The 22,656-nt window shown below is 37.7% G+C and overlaps 1 protein-coding gene across 1 annotated transcript in view; it reads left to right on the forward strand.

Moving 5' to 3' along the window:
* Positions 1 to 351: 351 nt before the first annotated feature.
* LOC149173482 (zinc finger CCCH domain-containing protein 17-like) overlaps positions 352 to 22,656 on the forward strand; it is an 80,976-nt gene continuing 58,671 nt past the window's right edge. The window contains exon 1 of the mRNA XM_089426715.1: positions 352 to 526. Coding sequence (XP_089282841.1) covers positions 352 to 526 — 175 coding nt within the window. The remainder of the gene's footprint in view (positions 527 to 22,656) is intronic.

Here is a 22,656-nt window from a genome sequence, read left to right on the forward strand (position 1 = left end):
TAGAAAAATTCAGATTTTGTCCAACTCCTACCGAAAAATTGCCATATCCAGTGAAATTTCCCCCTAGTGAGGTATTAAATGGAGCAGAGAGCCTTGGTAAAGGTTCCATGCATTAGAAAAGGAGAAAATATCTAAAATGAACTCATGGAGGAGTATGACATGTTCCCCTATTGGCTAAAAGAGAATTGATTCCTAACTCCCAAGGAGCTAACATCTGGATTAGTCCATCCTTGGAAAGGATTATAACCTTGATCTTTGTAGCGAAAATGTATTGATCCTAGAGATAGGTTAGAATGTGGTATATGACCACTCCCAAAAGGGAAACCTTGAAAACAAGATGATCCACTCGCCATGGAAGTCATAGACGTGGAAACAATGGATGGAAAAGTTAAGGGAACCGAAGGAATTACATTGGAAGGAATTCCAAAGGGGAAAGAACCAATGTTGGAGGAAAAAGCTTGGGTTCCCCCACTCGAAGATGGAATGGAGGTAGAGCCAAAGATTGTAGTGCTAGGAGTGATGGAAGGTATGAAAATTGTACATCCTCCTTGTACTGAGAAAGGGTATGTACACTAGTAGCACTCATAGTTGAAACCATGCTCCCAACAGTGACCATTGAAGGAAAAGATTGATATAGAATAGGGCTCGAAGGCTTGTGGGTCGGGGTCCCAATGTATAATAGAACGTTTGGATAATCGAGAGGGAGAGGAGAAGAAGGAGTCACAGGGGACTCAGGGAGTTCTTCAACCTCTATAACGTCTTCTGATTGGAAGAGGACTCTAGAAAGGATTGGAGTGTTCCTCTCCAAATCAAGCAACTTCCAAGTATTTTCGTTTCGGGTGATGAGGACCTGTTGTGCTCTACAACAACCCCCCATTTCATACCATTTTTATTCACAAAACTATCATATGAAATGGGTCCCTTTAGATTTTGATTGGTATCAATATTGTATTATTTAAAAAGGTCCGAAAATCAAATGAAAACATTATAAAAACCTTTTTGAAAAACCCATTTTGATCATATTTATGCAAATAAATCTATCTTTTATCATTGTGATAAAGCGATCACAAGATCGCATATCGCAATGACATAAGGAACATAAGTAAATGGCATATTGGTTTCTGCCGATGCAATATCGCTATTGGCTATCGGCAATGTTCCATGCACAGTCTTAAAGCGCCCCCAGGCCATTCACCCCGATGCGATGCGATATCGCTATCGGTAATCGGCGATATGCCATCCATGTCTCATATAATATCAATACTCCCGATGCAATTCGATATCGCTATCGGCGATCGGAGTTTCAAAAGGTGTCAATATAAGAGGTTAAGCTTTCCCCGATGGCTGATTGCGATAAAGCGCAGATTTCAAAAAAGCCGTTAAAATGGAGGGATATTACGATCAATTCATATTAAAAGCTTGATCTGTCCAACAATGATTCACCTGCGCTCAACTGCCAAAACATCTACAGCACGCTTAAACGAATCATTCGGCCGATTAATGATATAATGGGCATTTAAGGATTGGCAGGTTTTAAACGACCATTTAATGTAATTGTAAGTCCTAAAATCTTCCCATGGATTGTATCCGCGGCCATTTTAAAAGTTAATCTCTCACCACGCATTGATCAATATATCTCACCATATTGGAGTTTTCATTGCCAATTCTCTGTGTTACGTTTATTTTCACTTTTGTGCAGAATTCATCCAAAGAAGAAAACTCAAGCAAAATGGGGAAGAAATCTAAGAAAACCACAGTCGCTTCCGTTGCGCCAGCCACAGGACAAGTTGTCGCTGATCCCTCAAACAAAAAGAAAGGATTGATTTTGGATACTACATGTTCTGGTCTCGGCAAAACTACTTGGCAAAGTACCTACAACTTGATTGAAGCCGAAGAACCTGAAGTGACAACAGTACAAGCTACTGCAGATTCAACTCGGAAATCTGATGGTACTCTAAAGGACTTAGTTGACTCCTTCCTTCATCGGATAGTAGCTAGGGAATAAATTCTCCCATATACAGATGTAGTGCGGTGGGCAATTGAGGAAATCCCAATCATGGATAGAACCTTCAGCACCAAAGACAGGAGAATGTTCGGGTCATTCCAGGCTGATGATTTAACCTGAGCCAGAGAAGAAATACAATAAGGCGTTCCTGGAGAAATTCCGAAAGGAGAACGAAGTTGAATCCGAACCCATCCGGGATTGGAGACAAAATTCGGCAAAGCACAAACATGAATCTTTCGGTAAGTACTCGGTTGATTCCCTGGCTTCTCCTTATTGCTACGCTGAAATAATGATGTGTAGATTGTGGGGATTGCACGACTCTTCTAATTTCACTATAGAAATGGTTCCCTTAATGGAAGCGACATGCAACAGTATAATAATGGATTGGGCCACTATTCTCTTAGATAAACTAGCCATAGCTGTTCTTGAGTTTAGGAATAAGACCCGCATTACTGAAAGGCTAATTCCCCCATTCTATTACAGTGCCTATATTTTAGATACCTTGTGTTTTAATTCTGAATTTCCCGTGCTCGGCTGGAGGTGGATGCCACAAGACCCCATGCCTATTCACATATACCATCAGAAATTATGGAAATCCTCTTATAAGCACCATTTGTACCAAGTCTGCAATGGCTTTATGTTGCCTATTTATTATTCTATTTTTGATAAACCTGTTCCCAAGATTTCCTACCAAGCTGGGATTGATTTAACAGCAGTAGGGAGATGGTTTGGGGAGGAGAAGTTCACTTATATAAGAGTTTTCGGTAGCCAAGCCGAACCTCATGTCCTCCCTTTATACATACCTGATAAACTGCTGGAAAGGGAAATCACTTACCAGATCATTGCTGAGAGTGTTACACAGACTCTCAAGAAAAATAAGAAGCAGGGCTGGCCCTCTTTTCCTTTGAGATGCGGTGTCTATACCTTGCATGATCTCAAACATGCAGAAAAAGAAGCTACAAAGATTAAATCATTAACTCTAGCAACTCTCCCTAATAGGCAATTTGATCCAAGCAAAGTTGCCTATAATGCACTAGAACAGGCCAAATTGTCAAAATTTGATCATAAAGAAGATATGTTTGACGACCTGTTCTCTTCAGCTGAGTCAATAATGCAGGTTAAAGCATTTTCCAGAATGAAATATCAAGATGACGGGTTGATTGAGTTTAACAGACTTAGAGAACAGAGGTTGCAAACTCTACCCCTAGATCTATTAGCAACAACCCCAACAACATCGTCAAGCGAGCCTGAACGACAACGGTCAAAGGAACCTCCGGTTACAATAAAAGAACAAGAGAAGCCACAGGAGGAAAATCAGAAGAAAGAGCAGGAGAAAGAGCAGAAGAAAGAGCAGGAGAAAGTGCGGGAGGAGACCCAGACTGAAGAGAAAAAACAGACCAACATTGAAATAAATGTGGATACTCATATCAATCCTAAATTGCTCCAGGAATGGCGGCAATTTGATTCTATTATCAGTGGTCTGGAGTGTTCCAAGAACACTGAAACTTCAAAAACGACAGATACACAGGAAACCACTTCACAACAGGTTCAAAGTGGAACCAGCGGCCCACCCATTTCAAAAGAAGTAGAAGTAATACCAAAGGATCCCTTCGATCAAATCATTCTGCAGGTAGAAGAGATTCCTCCCTTGGATGTCTTCTACAGCCCAAGACATAAAGCTGTAGTAAAACGACAGAGGAAGAGAAGAAGGACCGATCAACCTTCCCTTTTCCCAGAACAGACGGTCACGGGCAATGTGGTTTGGAAGGAGGAATTTGACCCCTCCGATGACCTGACAAAACTGTCACAATATGCTGGAGCCTATTCGACAACAACAATAGATAAGTCATCGGAGGTGAGTCTTTTACTGAAAATAAAGGATCAGGAAATTTTCTTGTTACAGGCACAGCTGACTGAAGCAAAGTAGAAAGCGGAGCAAGCAGAGCAGCAATTGTTGACGCAACAACAATTAAACAGTCAACTAACTCAACAATTGCAGGCAAAAAAACAAAGGATTGACCACAGCGCAATCCAAAAGCAGAAAGAATTGTCAGAGGCCTTGGCGCAATTGAAGGCAACGAATGAGAAAATGCTGAAATCAAAAGATGAGAAAATCGCTCAACTATCAGCACAGATTGAAAAGACAAAGGGCGTTCCACAAGTAGCTGAATTCAGAATAGAAGCACTACAGATAAATACTGCATTGATAGCTCAAATTAAGCTTCTATGTCAACAAATCGCCCAGGCAGAGCCACTATGCGAATTAACGACATCCATAAGTAATAAAGTAGACAAGACTAGGACTGAATTGGATCAAGCCGAAGAAACGATAGCTGCATTTCTCGACTGGCAAGATACTGATCAAGGACAAGTGGCAAATTTACCAAGAATCTTAGAGTCACATAAAGATATACTCTTTACAGAATGGAAGTCCCAGTTAATGAAAGCAGAGAGGGCAGTTTCAAGATGCAAATCAACTTCAAGCAATTTAGTTGAATTAGTCAATAACACTCTCTACTTATCAAACATGATTTCCCAATGCACACTAGGAAAATTGACAACGATGAAAACATTGGAGCAATCATGTTATCCAGATCTAGAGGAAAAGGGGAGATTAATTGCTGGGATTAACAGTTTAACCTGGGACACCTATTGGTTCTTCTTGGTAAAACCGCACACACAAAGAGCCGCCCTCAAGTGCCTTACGGATGCAATCGGGTATATTATCCCCGATATTCAGGATGCCACCTATGCCGCCTAGCTCAGCTCTCGCCTCAACAAACCACCCGAAGTGGAGTCGATGCTTGCGATAAGTCAGCTCAGATTTAAAGGCAAACAGCCTACTTGATGATTCATGCCGCCGACTGCCAGATTGCTGAAGAAAATAGGATCAAAATCAATTGATACCAATTAAGTAGGATTTCAGTTTCATAGATAGTTAGATTAATTAAGTATTTATAGACCCTTTCATTGTTTTGGAAAGGGTCGTAAAGTTTTGTACTTGACTGAAAGACTAAAGTTGCACTATTGTGCTTCAGCCATATTCTTTTATGAAACCGGACCAATTATTCTAAATTTGACAAGGAAGCTTTTATGCAATTGTGCACTATTGTCTTTGTTTGAAAGCATTTCTGCGTTGAAGGAAGAATCACAGATAACGATTGATATTGGGAGTGTTTATCAGATCATATGGTACTATTATCTATGTCTGAATCCATTCTTTTCATATGAATTGTTATTTGATTTCCTTTGCTATTATCGAATATATGTATGTGTTTTAACAACAGTTCTGTATTCCTTCCACTATTGGATGTTTATGGTATGCTTTTCTTTTAATCATATATGTGTCGATGATATAAATGATAAGTGTAGTAATATTGCTTTAATCGCTTTGTTTAACTATTTAAGAAAAGTAATCCTTGAATGAATTAATGTCCATGTCTATTAGATGGAGTCATCCATATGCCTGTCCATAGACATAGATCATCAAGTGCTACACTTCAAAGTACAATAGTTCCCGGGATAAGTCATAGTTCTTTTATTTTGTTGATAGATTTAGTTATTTGCCTATCATTAGATTAGTCAATAATTTATCCATTCATCCCGTTTATTCATTGCTGGGAAACTGGTCCCATTATCCCCAGTCGGAGCCACCATTCCAAACGGAAAAGGAGATGTACTAAGGTCCGGACCGGGTGGTTATCCCCCAATGTTGTTGCAGCGATTTTCGAGGCATCAACAGGACTGAACACCAAAATACAAGAAAGTGAAATCAATGACCTTCCGAAGATAGTTTGGGATAATGATGACCCAAACCTACCAGTGAAGGTGACAGAAACAGTTACTTGATCCCCAGACAAAATCCTTTGCCGGTGAAAGTACCCAAGCTTTGCAAGGGTACCCTCTAGAAGTACTAATGAACGCGATGCAACATCTACCTCAGGTGCTGCGAGATTCCCCTCCGTAGCGACGTATGTGGTCCCTAGGAATAAAAACAATGGACCCCAATTCGTATCAAAAGTCGGGTGGAATAGTCTCGAGGTAGGATCCAACAAGTAGGAGGGGGGGTATCTCTCTTTCCTTGTCATCACTCTCCCTCGTGCTTGACTCCCAGTCGAATGGAGTTTTCCTGGTCTTTCTAATGACACTGGATTTCACTCATTATTCAACATCTATGTTTAACAGTTTGAGTGGCCTTGGATAGTTAAATCTCCACTCACCTATTCCAAGGCCCTAAAGAGCTAGAATTGTTGATGTAATTAATGACAAATCAAAGAAATTTATGGTTCTTTTTAATTAAGTGCTTGATTTTAAAAGGTTGTTCTTTAGGTTACGCGTAAAATGGGAGTGAAACTTGTGGTGTTTTGACACAAAAGAAATCAATAGAAACTTAGCTATATGAAAATGCAACTATTTTTCTTTGATGAAATGAGATTTCTATAAGGTTATATGAATAAACTTGTAATTTTTTTTTTTTTTCTTTTCCAGAAAACATGCTCCACACACTCAAAATATAACAAAAAGGCTAAAATGCTTGCAGTACAAATTAACTTAATGCAAACTATAACAATGGTGCAAGATTCTATGGATGCTCATAAAATAATAAAATGTGTCCCTTCACAAGATAAATAGGCCAACTTGATTACAAGGGGGGCACAAATTCAGTGACAAACTTCCCTCGAAACTAAGCAAAACCAATCAAAAAAAGTTCACAATTGCTAAAAAATAATGAAGAAACCAAAAACAAAAAACTAAAAAGAAAAAGAAAGGCAAGAATGATGTTTTCGTCTTTTTATTTTTTAAAGAACCCAAAGGATTTTTGGAGAACACAAAGAGTACTAAAATTCCAAGACCAAAAACAAGCATGAAGAGTCCCAAAATTCACAAGTTATGCACATCATTAATATAATAAAACTTGAAACAACAAAGAATTGCATAGATCGATCTGAACTATAGTATAAAGGACTTCAAAAAACCGAAAGAATGGCAAGGAAGACTTTCAAGATCGCCAAAGAGGCACTCAAAAACCATGAAAAACAAAATATGTCAACTAAAAAAGGAAAGAAAAGCAAAGCAATCCGAAAGTTGGGTTATAAACAAAACTGCAACAAATTTCTTGTTCCGCAAAGTCAAAACAACCAAGAAATTCTACAAGAAGCCTTGAACCCAAAGCCCACACTGAAACTTTACTCAAAATTAAACCCTAGGTTGACTAGGTTTTTCAACAAGAAGAAGATTAGAAACTGAAAACTTGCATGAAAGCAAAGTTTTACTGACAGTGAATGACTAGAAAACAACAAAAACCACCAAGAAACAATCTTAACTAGGTCCAAGATTTTGAAAAATTCATTCAAAATAAGGTATACGTGACTGTGAAAAGACAAAGAAGTATGTATATGCGACTAAAACAAATGAAACCTGCATATACGCGAGTTTCTTTGAAGAAACTAGTGTGTATACACTATTGTATCCTCTGAAAAGCGTGTATATAAAGCTCAATAAAGAAAAACAAAAAATCCAGGCCTGATCCAAAAGATCGGACTTGATGCCCAGGAAGAAAACAAGACACAGGCACTGTAAAGGAAAGAAATCAATCAAGTAGGCCTTGATCAAGAAGAAACAACCCATTCTAGGAAAAACAAGAATGCTTTCCCTAGTGGAGTCACCAATTTTGTTTCTAGTAGAATCACCCTAGGGTCTTGGGTTGGGGACCCCACCAGAGCGGAGGGCATACAACATAAAGATACACATAAAAAAGCAATCCTAATACTTAAACAGTTAAACTTGGTACATAAGGTCTTACCCGTAGATCCTACATTTGAGGTCGTTCCTATAGGGTTCAAACCCTCTTCTTCTTTCTTGCGCTTTAAGACCTACAATTCATTCAAGGCAAAGAATATACACCAAAATAACTGAAAGCATGTTCATAATATCAAGGTGAGATCATTTAAGCATGTAAGAAAATAAGCATTAACATGATATTTTATAAGAAAATCATGACATAAATTAATGCATAAAGACCATAATCATCAAGAAAACGACAACACCTCTTTATTAATGTAAACTAAAGAAAATACAACAGAACTACAACCTGAGTCATCTGTCGACTCCAAGCAAAACCGTCCTCCAGATCCATCCTACCCAAGCCTCAGCAATCCTCCTCCATAAGTATGCACAAGGATGTCATGAAGGGATGATGAATATCTCTAGAAGGAAACACGGGTTTCCTATGACTAGGAGTGCAGAAGGCATAGGGATATCTTCAGACTTGATCATGGATGTAATCAACTATAATATCAATATCTAATCCTTCCCATTCCTTAAGGCCTTCCCATGGAGATGTATTTATACTTCTCCAAATTAGTTTTTTCAATTGGGAAACAGTTGAGCCACAGGCTATAGTAGGTGGGTATCGGGTCAAACCCATAAACCCTGCCAAAATTAAGGTATATTATATAGTTTTTAATGTTTTAACGCATATACCTGGGTTGGATATAGGTTGACCGACGTGTAACGTGATTTAGATAGGGCATAATCGTGTATGGGATTTAAAACATTGTTTTTTAGAAAATGGACCAAGTTTGGTAGGGAAGGGTTGCCCTAGACCATATCATAGAGCATCAAATTTACGAAGGGTGGTAAATGTTGCTATAATATCTGGTGAGATTATTTATGTACATTCTCGCTAACGCACAGGGCTCAATTCACTTAAGTGAGTTCAACCTTCCAATGGAGTGAAGCCAACATTTGGGTGTTGGACCTAGTGTCCTCATGCTTGTGAAAAATAAAAATTAAAACAAGCATGCACCATGAGAAGTCTTCAAACAAAGAACCTGATACATTCTCTTGAAACATCCTCTATTTTTGGCTTAAGAATGTCGTTATGTAGTCACCCACAGGGTCATAGAACTGACCAGTGAAATTTTTAGTTGCCTTATTTTCATGAAATATCTGCTAATCAATATCCTTTTCATCAGGGTAGCCACAAAGACTACTTGGCTCCTTTCCTTCTTCACATATGGGCCAGGAAAGGGAGGGTGACTTCTCTTCTTTGAGGACTTCGGGCTTAAAGCAATTTGGATCTAAAAGTACCTTCCCCTTCTCAGCTGGCCTCAGAGGCTCTTCGGAGGGAGTGCCTTCATTTTGGTCGTGTCCCATTGATGTCTTTCTAGATGACCGAAGAGCATTTCTATTATGCAACTAAGCCATTATGAAATCAAAGAACTACTTGCAGCAATCATCCATCTCATCATCATTTAGCGTTACATCAAGATCATCTTCCTCTTCTTCATGCGTCCTGACCTCTTGTTCTTCGTCAGAGAAAGAGGAATATTTTTGTCGAAGGTTTATATTTTCTAACTCCAATTTTATCAATCTATATAAGGAGTTCTTTATTGAGCTTTCCATCTCTTCCATTGTCTCTTCCATTTCTTGACAAATGTAGCCACTAGAGTGTTTACAATTAATATTCGGATAGTGGAGTCGCCAGGGTGATGAATGATAATGGGGGTTTGTGGAGTCGCCAAGGTGATGATGAATGCAATAAGAACCTCTTTATTCACCTATGCAAAGTGTGCTCAACTTGTCATATCCCAGGGGGAAATCCTTCAATACATTCCATGGCAATGGCACCAAAAGATGTTGTAGCTCCCAGAGACAACCTTGGATTGGTTACAAGACCAGTGCCTGGGCACATCTAGATTTGTGTGTCTAAAATGATTTGCAAGAAACTGGAGACATCACTTATGTTCTATTGATTCGGATTTAAACAGGAATGCAAAAAATTATAGAGATAATCATAAACACAAAGAGGCAGTGGAAATAATACTTCATTTCATTAATGTAAAACACTGAGATATGCTTACAAACAGAAAATGGAAATAAATAGCTAAGGCGATGGTAGCTTATCTCTGAGAAGAGATGTGGTGGTTAACTGCCTCTGAACTGTGTTACAATGAGGCTCGAAGGCCTATTTATTGTTGAGAAACAATGGAAAACCCTTAACCTCCAAAACCTAACCCTAGAAGATGAAACACCAAATTGTGGGCCTCGTTTGGGTAAATTGGTACATCAATTTCCCGAGGCCGTAACTTTGGCATACGATCTCCGTTTGACGCGTACAATAGCTCGTTAGAAAGATCTATCTGAGCACTACCACTTTGGGAAGGGCAACATGGGTCCAGATTTCCCAAAAAACGTCGTTTAGGGCCTAAAAATGGCTTTGGAAGTTTAGGACTCGAAAAACTGCTAAAAATAGTAAACTATGCTACAGTTTAGGAAACTGAAAAAACTGAAAGAGAGAGTTGTGGGGGTCCAAATGGGATAGGTGGGTAGCCACCAACATCCACCTAGATCATCTATATATATATATATATATATATATATATATATATATATATATATATATATATATATATATATATATATATATATATATATATATATATATATATAGATATATATATATATATATATATATATATATATATATATACAGGAATTAGGTTGGTTCATTCATACAAAGATATGAGTTATGTGTTTCGGGTATTTCTTCTCGTACACAACTCACAAAAATATAACATAAAGGAGTGGAGGCCGAGTAGTTTGAGGACTTACAGCTCAATAAGATTTATAGAGAAAATGCAAGAGGATAAGGAGAAAGGATAACTCATCATCTAGAGCTCACGGCATCAAGAATTATATATTTGACACATAGAGCTTGAAGTAAGTAAGAAATCCTATACTTATTTGAGTTACAAGAAGATATAATGGACTGAAGGGAAAATGGGTGCTATGATTCATGTAGCGTAGTTTAAAGAGGTGGTTTTAGAAATCCTCACAGGCACATGCATCAACCAATAAATACACGTGAATCTATAAGGAGGTAAGAAACATTTCTAGCATCTATAATTGCATGAATTCAAAAGAAACATGAACATAATGGGGTTTAAAAGAGAGAAAAACATATTTTAATACTCAAAGAGGGAATCACCACCATTTCTTCATATTCTTAAAGATCTGTATCTTAAAATTACACAATCTAAAACAACATGTCTTTTTCTTGTAGATTTTTGAACCTGAATGAAGTCTTGCTTCGTCCTATTTATTCTGGAGAGGGACACATGGACATTCATTACAAAAAAATAGCTTTGGCTGAGTCTCAACTGTCAGGTTGACTAGCTGTCTCGGCTGCGATGGCTCTGTGGCCCAAAAAGTTTACGGAATTAATGACCACATTGAAAGAAGGCATGTTACAGGACAAAAATAAGTCAACAACCAGACATAAAAGTAAATGAAAAGCCTTTGTTCCCATCATGTGATCTCCTCTGCCTCACACTGTAATTTTCTCCTGGTATGGCCTCTTGTGCTGCTCAACTGACCCCGTCGCTTCTACCTTTACTGCTTGAATGCCTTGTTATGTGGAGTATGGAGTGGGTTGATTGTAAGTACCTGTTTTGGTGGTCCTTCGCTGTGTATAGGAGTGAGGCTCCATGACGAGTCATTTAATATTACCGAGCCCCCCATACTGTCTTCAACACTCTGTGTCATACTTACTTTAATGCCACAACTGCCGACCCATCCGCCTTAAGAGCCATGTAGCATGTTATTGGGGTTGCGCGACAACGAGACTTTTAATCTTGAAAATGTTTCATAGCGGTGGGCTCTGATGCTCCTTATCCCATTTTGGTTTAATCCCTTTCTTCTTTTCTTATCAGGCTCCTATCCGAGGCATTTTTCCTTTGTTTTATGAAATCTCGCACTTCGGTGCTTTCCAAGCATTGCCATTGCTATTTCCCCTTGAACCTTGTGATCGCTGATTTGCGGGGTTGGGCCCACCTGAATTATCGCAATCACAGCACCGAAGAGGGGGACCTTCTACATTCTTTCTCAGCACAGGTTGCCTGTCTAGACGCAGGATCTTTATAAGCCAGATCACATAATATATTGCGTCCGGGAGGATCCCTGCTTATCGCAATCGCAAGCCTGGAAGGAACTCTGGTGTAGGAGCACTTTAAGCTGTGTGATCGCCGATCACCGATCTACGGGGGGTGATGTCATAACTACCACGTGTCACCTTGTGATTGGTGACACATGTCACCCAGAAATGCCCCCATAGGACCCTGAAAATGCCAAATCTGTGTGCCACATGTCACCTGTACTGCCACATCAAAAATGACGTTAGCTATCATGTCAGTTATAAGGGTCAATCATATCCACCACGTGGCCCTCTAGAGGAGAGAGAAAATGTCCTACCTGGCCTTGGTCTATTCGTGAATTCCTTTGTTAAATAGAATCGACCCCTTCTTGGTGATCTAACACTATATCACAAATCAATGACATCGCAATATTTTTAAGTTAGAACCTCTCCACCACGTTGATCACTAATTTTCAAGTCTTGCAGGACTGTGATATTGCAAGACGCAGGACTTTGACATGGCTGATATGTTCATTTCGTTGTGCCTGGGGCCCCCGACCTCCGATAAACCCTACTGCCACGTGGAGGATAGAGAAAGGGCCCGCCTGTCCTTGTCTTTGCATGCATTTCCTTTGTTAAACTATTTCGGCCCTCCTTGGCAATTTCACATTAAATCGGCGGTTCCCCTGCACAATTCCTTAAGGATGGCCCATCAAGTATTGCGGGGGCCATGCAGGATTGCGGATGCAGGATTTTCCCACCGCTAATCGCCGATAAGCCTATGAACTCCTAGGGCCCACCGATATGCCCGATAAGCCAATGTACGAGATTGAAATGATACGAGATGCGGGATTGCGGGATTGTGGGGTGCCCAATATGCTTGACTTACTATGCCCGGGGTCCTCTAATAAGCTCTTTTCCTTCATTTTAAGGCAACAAAACTCTTGATCTTCAACAAGCCATATCTTCTGATCCAAAAGTCCATTTTGGGACTTCTATATATTGTTGGAAAGCTCATTCTGAGCACTATGAAATGGACTGGGACTGACTTGGCACTAAGAGCTTCTGTGGCCTAGGAATGTGGCTTCAAACTTCACTTCTCTTGGGCAACCCTGACCAACTGAAACCCACAATGCAGTGAGTGACAACACATGGGATACTTGCCTAAATATCCTTTGGATTTTATTTTTGGCAAATATGTTGCTATTAAAGGTCATAATGACATAGACAAAGCAAGAAAGTTCATTGAACAAATACAATTAGTACACCAAAAGGTTCAAGGATAGCTTAAGAAAAGTCAAGGCAAGTACAAAGCAAGGCACGAAAAGCATTGTCAAGATCACAAGTTCCAAGTTTGAGATGAAGTTTGGCTTCACATTAACAAAGAGAGGCTCCAAGGAGAAGGTAAAAATCTCAAACCAATTAGATATGGTCCATTCAGAATTTTGGAAAAGATTGGTAACAATGCTTTCAGGTTGGATTTTCCTTCATATATGCAAATTTATGTTATTGTTAATGTTGAGAATTTAAGGTTGTATGAGCCTCCTTTGATTGAAGATAAAGGATAGAATATTCAATTCCCATCTATTGAAGAATTTTCTCGAGAATTCCATGATGTGCTTTAGTAAGACACTATACTTGACAGAAGAAAAAGGACAACAAAAAGGGGAAGTATCGATTATCTTTGAGTGGGGCTCAAGGGTACAATACCTTCAAAATCCAAATGGACAGAGGTTGGAAATGTGAGGGAACTATACCCTCACCTGTTGAACAATTGAAACTGATCCTTTTTGGGTCCAAAAGGCTTCTAGTGCGGAGGAGTGATCAAGTGCTCAAAATTAGGCTCAAAAATAAAAGTGTCAGAATCTTGTTAAACTTTGCTTCAAATCGAAGAGCTCGCCATTCTGATTCCAATGGTGTGAATGGCACTCAAATCTGAACTCATATGAAGAAGTTAGAGCAAGTCAAAGTTCAGGTTTGACTTGGACACATCGCAGGATTGGATGATGTGGCAAGGTCCTTCAGCGAATGAGGAGGCACCAAGTGGCAAGCCACCATTGGCACCTGCATGTCGCAAATTGCAATCGCAGGCAGGTTGACATTAAAACTTGGTTCCCGAACAGGAAAGGGTTGCGATGTGATAAGGCAGGTGGGAAGGCATTCAAGAATCGGCTGGAGGCATGATGCAATGGATCACAATCGCACATCGGCAAAGGGAGGTCTTATAAAATCCCCCACCCCCTTGGTAATATCAGGGTTGTGATGTGATATTGCAATCACATATCACAACAGGACAAGTCCTACATTTGTATAGGACCATTGGTTTTCTGTCGATTGCGATATCCCAGATGTGATAAGGTTAGGCTGCAATTTAATGTCTCGTCGGGTCCATCGTATCGCAATCGCACATCGCTGACCACGTTCACAAACCATAAGACTTACTAGACTTTGCTGATTGTGATTTGTGATGGACAGTCAGTGCCGAAAAATTATGGCTCGCCACGTGGCAAAATTCTCGCTCGGTTAGTGGATTTTTGGAGCGAAAATGTGGGTTCCTATTAGATGTGGAGAAATTTGTGAAGCGAATAATGGGAAAACAAGTGGAAGTCATAACTTCATCATTTTTCCACCAAATTGAATGCAAAAAGAGGCTAGATAGCCATTTTTGAGTATTTTGGACTGATTGGAGCAAGTTTCAAAAGCACTTGAGCATTGTAAACACAGAGTTTTACATTTTTGAGCATAATAGAGAGGCGCAATCCATTAGAAGCTAGACCAAGGAGACGTAGCCCAGGAGGGGTGAACTCCTTTATCATGTGATTTTTTTAATGTGTTTTTGATGATGTTTTTTACATGTTTATGTTGTTCTTCAGTTTTTGGTTTATGTTAAATTACTTATAAAATTAACATAAAAAATCTTCATTTCACTTGCAAAAAATTCATGAATCCTTAAGCATAATGAAAGCATTTTGTTAATAATCTGAGGAAGATCTTAGCACTGCAAACTAATGTTCTAAATTAGATTAGAGGGACAAGATGAGGTAGAAGGAAGTTAGTAGAGATAAACAATGGAAGCACTAACTTTGATAGGTTTTGGTGCCTTCATCATGTGGGAAGCATTAACTTTGATAGGTGGAAGCTACATATTTAATGGTTGTGGCTTGCCACTTGATAACATTTCAAAACTCTTTACCACCTCTAACTACATAAGTTTCCCTTGTGTGTGATGTTTCTTGTGCAACATCAAAATTAAATAAATAAACTTCCATGAGGGAAAAATTATGCAAATTGTAAACACATAATTTCATATGAAAAATATGAATCCTTATCTTCCCTTTGCAATGCCCAATTTTCAATTATTCAAAAATAGTAGGTGCAAATCCTATATGTTTGAATAAAGAAACCATGAAACATATTTCGCTAAGTAGAAGGAAAGTTTAGTAGGTCAAACATGGGAAACAATGATGCAACAATTCATCAAACATCCACCAATCAAATTTTTGTCGGTGCTTCATATCGGTGATGTGTGGTGGGTTGTAATAGGTTATAGAACAAGGATACATGGAAATGTTCCATAGGGAATTAGAAAATGATGAAATATTGGAGAAGAATAGGCCCTTTAGGAATGAACAATTCTAATCATTCTACTTTTAAACCTTTTCTAGTAATCATCATTGAAATTTGACTAAGTAGTGGCTGGCTAGATTAGCATTTCCATTTCTTAAATTGTATTTTTGAATGCATTAAGGGAACAATGCCTTGAAAAACCCCTATCACACCTGACTTATGTAATTGTAACAACTCATATTTGTGAAACCTATTGTAGCCAAATCCTACCAAGAAAAAATGATAAATACTTTTCAAGAAAAACTCATAGGATGTTTTCTATCTCATAGGGACGACAACATTTTCATAATTTTATTAATATTATTGGGTTTTATCCCAATCTCCAACCAAAGTCCACCAATATACAACCATAACCCATAGAAGACACCAAGGCAGGAGCCCAAGGCCAAGTGGAAGTAATATTATATGTGCACAATGCATTGGAAGGCATTGTGTATGATGGTAAATGTAAAGGGTACATTGTTGCCTCATAGATGTGGGATATTTGTTTTCAAAACAAATATGCATGTAACTAGTGCACTTTTGCAGTCAAGGAAGGTCAAGGTATTAACTGTTCTACAAAAGTTGCTCTATACAACAAGATGAAAGGCAAAATATTTAATACTCGTAATTATTTGATAGAGTGAATTACAGTAGGTTCGAGAGAATATAAAGGATACCAAAATTGGAAATGGTGTTTACCGAATTTGGAGGAGCAAGTTGGAAAATGTATGCTTATTTTAGGAATTGTGAATTTAGTTCAGCGAATGAGTAGAAAAAATTCAATCTGACATGGATTAGGATGGTGGGATATAATGGCTTATGTAGATGAAGATGGGAATTTGAGCTTTCAAGGTTACTTAACTAAAATTCGTAGACTAGTGCGTCACCTAGTTGGATGTGTAATTATAGAATTAATAAGATCAATTATTTCCCACAACCCTACAATTATGGAGGCATTTGGTTCACTTTCACAAAAAAGAGGAGTTGTTGATGTGGCACATGAACAATTGGTTAACATTGAAATGCAAAGGGCTTCTTTATTAGAACTTGAGATATCCTACTATGAAAATGTTGAAGAAATCACTGAATGGAAAGTGTCACCTAAAATGGCTATCGAAAAGTGTAGGGAAACCTTTCTTGGGGAGAAGTAGAGAGCTTGCAAGTCAAGCCTAGCTGGATAAACAGAAGGATGCATGGGACCAATGAGATTCTCAAGCTTCGACACTTATGAAGAAAAAGACAAGTGCATGTGGTAATTTTCTCGCAACTGAACAACAGTTTGAGTCTCTTATAACTATTGAACACGATGGAGACATGCATCCTATAAGGGGTAAAAGTTTTACTTGCAAAATTTGCTAGGCCAATCTCTAAACTGGAACCCTACGATTGAAAGTTTCCTTATTTTGGGCATGAATCCTCCTTGAGAAAGAGCTAAGTGGGTTAGAAAGAGATTGTCACTTCTACTTTTTCCGGATTTGAGTCAATCTTGAAGGTCACTAATATTTTAAAGGACCATACATTCTTTGTGTGGAAGCTTGGTACTATCAATGCTTATCTTGATTCATGTATCTGTAATGTTTCACCAACTATAGATCATACCGTATGTTTTAACCAAACGGTTAGCAGTGAAAAGAGAATCTCTATGCACAACTAATGAATTTGTTGCAGTTTTATGAGGAGTTTGAGATAGGTGACCATGTTGGCACTCAACTTAGTGATGATAATGTTTTTCTAGTGAATTTATCTCAACTTCAAGATGTTCATGTTTTGGTTTTAAAGGAGATTCCAAAACTCTGAAATCTAGTATTGACCAACCTCGGCTCAGTTGAAAATTCATAATGATTTGGTGGATGTTGCTTGGATGAAGAGTTTGAAGCATCATGAGTTGAAAAAAATTAGTTAACTTTTGTGTGAGTACCAAAAGAAATAAATGTTTATTATATTCCTTTTCCAGATGACCAAAATTTGATGGGTCTACATATCCAAAGTTTAACAAGACTCAAGGTTTCACAAAATGGTATTGCAAAACCAACAATATGATTAATGGACGTCCAGATTTATTGCACCATCCCTACCTCATTTTTCCAAAACCATGAATGAGGGTGGTGAAAAATGGTTTTTGGTTTTATAAAACCACTAAGACTTTTGATGATATACACACAACGAATCTAGGACTCACACATAGTTTTCCACTGCCACCAAGGTCTCCATACATCTAGCTCATCTCCACATGGCGTGTGACAAAGATCAGACATGCATGGATTTAACATTTTTGTTTTAATTAGAATGCCCGATATATGTTTGTATTGATTTGTTTTTAGAAGGGCCGAAGTTTTATTTTTAACAAGGGGTTATATTTAATATATATGATATTAAATTAATATTTTTTGTAATTTTATTATTTCCAAACACTTCAAAAAAATCATTTTTATAGTTGTTTCAAGAATCCGTTTTTGAAACTGGTTGAGACAATCGGTCGCAGGGGGAGAAGCAAAAGATCAGAAATGAGTAAAAAGTAGGGGTTTGGAGTGTGAAGCTGATGATGATATGTAATGAAAGCATCTCTCTGAAACTTAAAAATAAATACCAGTTTTGATTCCAATTATTGGGGTAATTGCAAAAATATTTTCTTCTTATGTTTTTATCATTCATTATTGTTTTTATTCCACTAATATGAGTGTAACAATGCAGCAGGTTGATTCAAATAAATTTTATGAATTTTCCTGGAATTAATGGCACTCATATTTTTGGTTTGAATCCCTTAATGGGAACTCCACCATACCAAGCATTCACCCATGTTTCTTGTTCTTTACATCATTTACTATACAAGGACAAAGGTTGAGATTCTTAAGTGCGTTAGCGATTAAGCCTTGTTTTCTCCATCTGCTTCTAATAATCTATTGACACCCTAAGCACTGCAACCCTCACTAATCTTGGCCAATCCAGTTGTAAAGATAGGTTTCAGAATTAGATCACTTATTGTTATTCTCATGGTATGTTTCTTTGACCCTATATTTTATTATATTTTATAAACCTTGTAGATGTCCTGGGCACTAGCCCCTTTGTAGCCAAGAATTTTCTCCATCATTACAAAAAAACCAACAATTCGATTAAATTTCTAGTTGGGTTTTGGGTAAAAGTGATCAGAAAAAAGTATTGAGGAAAAATTCAGTAAATATAATGTTTAGACTATTTCTTTACAACTTCCATTAGCGTAAGTAGGATACCCTCAACATGGGAAAAGGATTTCCTACGTGAATCCAAATGGTTACAATTATCAAAGATAAGAGGTCAAGTTTTTGGATGGTCCATGAATAATCAATAGAGGCTTCACTAAATGTCACAATTAAGAAGGAATTGAGGGTCATCAATATATTTTAAGGTAATTTTTTTTTGGGTTAGCAATACAACTCAATGATAATTGAAAATCACTAGATTGGATGAGATCAATAGGCCATAGTTAATGAAATCACATAAAATAGTATCCTCAGGCATATGCATGGTGCTTGATGCTCATGTTGCTATAAACCCTTGCCCTTGGGCCTCCTTTCCTCTTCTCTACTAGTTTTCCCCATAACCCTCATGTCCTCTTCATAGCCACATTGGACCATGTTATATTACATTTTGAAATAATATTTACATGTATTGAGTAAATCTTGGAAGGTACAACTACATGGTACATAGAAAACCTGTTTAGCACAATTAGATTCCTAACCACTCACGAGTTGGGACTTGGCCTTGTGCTATACACTAGGAATTGACATGAAATATTTACATGACTTTCATATATGTTCATTTATTTAAGATCATATGCTTTGACCCTCATCATAATGACTTATTTACAATTTATACAAAATTTAATTAAATAGATCCAAGGGGCCAAAGCTAGAGTATAAGCATTGAGATACTCCTATAATATGATAAACAAGGAGAAAAGAACGACACCTAGATATATCATCCAAGAATAATAGACATTGGAAAATCCTTACGTATGAGCTACATTACTTGCTCAAGTACCCAATGGGACGCATACCAATACTACTCCTTGCCTTGATAGGAGTTGTAGCTTTCAACATAGAAGAAACTACTATATATGCATTGTTAGGTCCCTATACTACTAGTGTAGCCCCTTATTGTTATTAGTGCAACCCCCTTATGGTATTGTTGTGCCCATGTAGTCCCCATGTTGTTATTATTGTGCCCCATACAAGCCCACTATTGTTATTGTTGTGCCCCTACAATATTATTGTTATGTAGGCTTTGATTATATTGGGACCACTTAGACTCCTATCTATAGAAATGAGGTATTGTCATTTGTATCATCAAAGAATTGCTCATTTGTGTAATGTAAAGGAGGTTTCACCCTCGAAGAGGCTGAGTTTGAAGTTGTTGATCTATCTTTTCTATCTTTTTGTGAGCTGGTTTCATAACATTTGGTATCAAAGCTTTGGATTCTAGGGTTTCGCTACTCCAAACAGGTCATTATGGCATTTTCGCTGTAAATTTTTCTCTACGAAGTTTCAGAAGCTAAAAGAAAACCCATTTGATCCAAAATCGTTATGAACGTCAGGTCCAAATTTCAGATATTGTCTCGCTATATTTTCGAAGATATGATTTGAGGAAGTTAGGGTTTTTGCAAGCTCTAGAATTCCATCTCAAACAGGTTATCATGGAATTTTCGCTATAATATTTTTCTGCGAAGCTTCAGACTTTGAAATTATAACCCATTTGAGCTGAAATATTAGTGAAGCTCGGGTCCAAATTTCAGATCTTGTTTCACTATATTTTCGGAGATACGGTCCAAGACATTTAGGATTTTTTCAAACTCCCGAATTACATTCCAAACAGGTGACCGTGGGAAACTCATCACAACTTTCTCTCTAAGCATAAGATTGAAATTTCATGATAAGCTACTGAAAGAGGATGGATTTTTATTTTCGGTGTATGTTTTTATGGTCCGAAGGTCGAAATAGTGACACATGGCAGGTCGTACAAGTTAGCTCTACTGAACGAGTCTATAATCGGGTCATTGTAGGAGATTTAGCATAACTCTTTATTGAAGAATCCAATATCGATTAGACCGATGGGGTTAGAAAGAGGACTTGTAGAGCTACCATAGGACACAATTTCAGAACTTTAAGATATGAAATTACAGAGTTACAATCGTTTAAATATCGAGCTCCTAAAAGCAAGAAAAATAATGACTCAAATCAAGAAAATAGAAACACCTAGTAAGCAAAATTGGATGGATGATTTCAAGAATGTGATTGAATCTAAGATAAATAGTTTTATATGTGTCATGGAAGCTAATATCGATGGTATGGAAGCATATTTGAAGAAAGACATGGAAGATTTTAAGAAATATATGGAAGGTTTGAAGGAAGGTGGGACAAAGTTGCTATAAGAAAGGCCTCCTAATGACGAAAAGGTAGTAGAGGAAACTCATGATGAGAAAAAAATAAATGTTACTAATGATTTCATAGAATTTAACATTGGATTGAAAACCCACTATATTCCAAATATCGATATAAGGAAGTTTGATGGCAAGGATCCCATAACATGGATACTACAGATGGACAAATATTTTGATCTACATGATGTTACAAAAGGTATGTATTTCATCTTTATATTTAGAACCGAATGAATTTTTATGGTATAAAGGGCTTTGTTGTCGTAAACCACTTGTCACTTGGTCAATTTTCACAGAGGAAATGATAGCACATTATGAGGATACAAAGAGCAACACCTTTTTTAGCCAATTGATAAATCTCAAACAAAAGGGTTCAATGGAAGAGCACATTGAGGACTTCCAAAAATTGAATATAAAGGTAAATGATATTCCAGATAAACAGAAGATTGATGCCTTCATAGGGATTTTAAAGGATAACATTCAACATGAGATTCATCTTTAAGAACCCGATTCATTGGAAAAGGCATTCAGGTTGGCAAGAAAAATTGAAAGCAAAATTATGGCAAGAAGAAATCCTACCACTCACAATTATAAAGATGGAAGTGTTGTTGCTCTGAGCCTTCCACAACCTACAAGGTTGAAAACACAACAATTGGAAGAAAAAGGAGAAAATGACCTTTGTTATAGTTGTGATAACAAACACACTAAAGGTCATAAGTGTGCTGAGAAGAAATTATTTTACATTGATTGTGAAGAGGAGGAAGAAAAGGATCAAGAAACATCAAAAGAAGAGGATATACACCAGGAACCAACCCTAAAGAAAGAAGAAATGAATCCGACCATATCTTGTAATTCATTGGCAGGAATTACCACTCCTCAAACTCTCAAGATAGGACATATCAAGAAGAAAAATGATAACCTCACTTTCGCACAGAATCAAATGAAACAACAAGGAGATCAACATCGCAGTGAAAGAAGTTTTGACATATACGACTGGGTATTTTTATGACTACAACCATATAAACAAATATCCCTCAAGCAAGATAAGAAGGATGATAAATTATCACCAAAGTACGATGGTCCTTATAAATTGATGCAAAATATTGGTACTATGGCATACAAATTGGAGCTTCCTGCATCTTCTTGAGTGCCCCCAATTTTCCATGTTTCATGCTTAAAGAAGGTTATAGGTGACAAGGTCCGAGTTCAAATAATATTGTTGGAACTTGACAAGGAAGGAAAAATCATATTTGAACCTGAAGAAGTCACAGGAACAAGAACCTGACAACTACGAAATCAATCAATTTCCGAGTATCTCATCAAGTGGAAGAACTTACCCGCTGAAGATTCCACATGAGAGGACGAGAATTTTATACAGAAGCATCCAGAACTACTCAAGCGTTGAGGACAACACTTTTTGAAGGAGAGGGGCATGTTAGGTCCCTATACTACTAGTGTAGCCCCTTATTGTTATTAGTGCAACCCCATTATGGTATTGTTGTGCCCATGTAGTCCCCATGTTGTTATTATTGTGCCCCATAAAAGCCAATATTGTTATTTTTGTGTCCCTAAAATATTATTGTTATGTAGGCTCTGATTATATTGGGACCACTTAGACTCCTATATATAGAAAGGAGGTATTGTCATTTGTATCATCCAAGAATTGTTCATTTGTGTAATGTAAAGGAGATTGCCCCCTTGAAGAGGCTGATTTTG

Source organism: Pinus tabuliformis, chromosome 4_2 (assembly GCF_031772625.1).
Source record: "Pinus tabuliformis cultivar Carrire ecotype Pingquan chromosome 4_2, CPIR1, whole genome shotgun sequence".
Taxonomy (NCBI): domain Eukaryota; kingdom Viridiplantae; phylum Streptophyta; class Pinopsida; order Pinales; family Pinaceae; genus Pinus; species Pinus tabuliformis.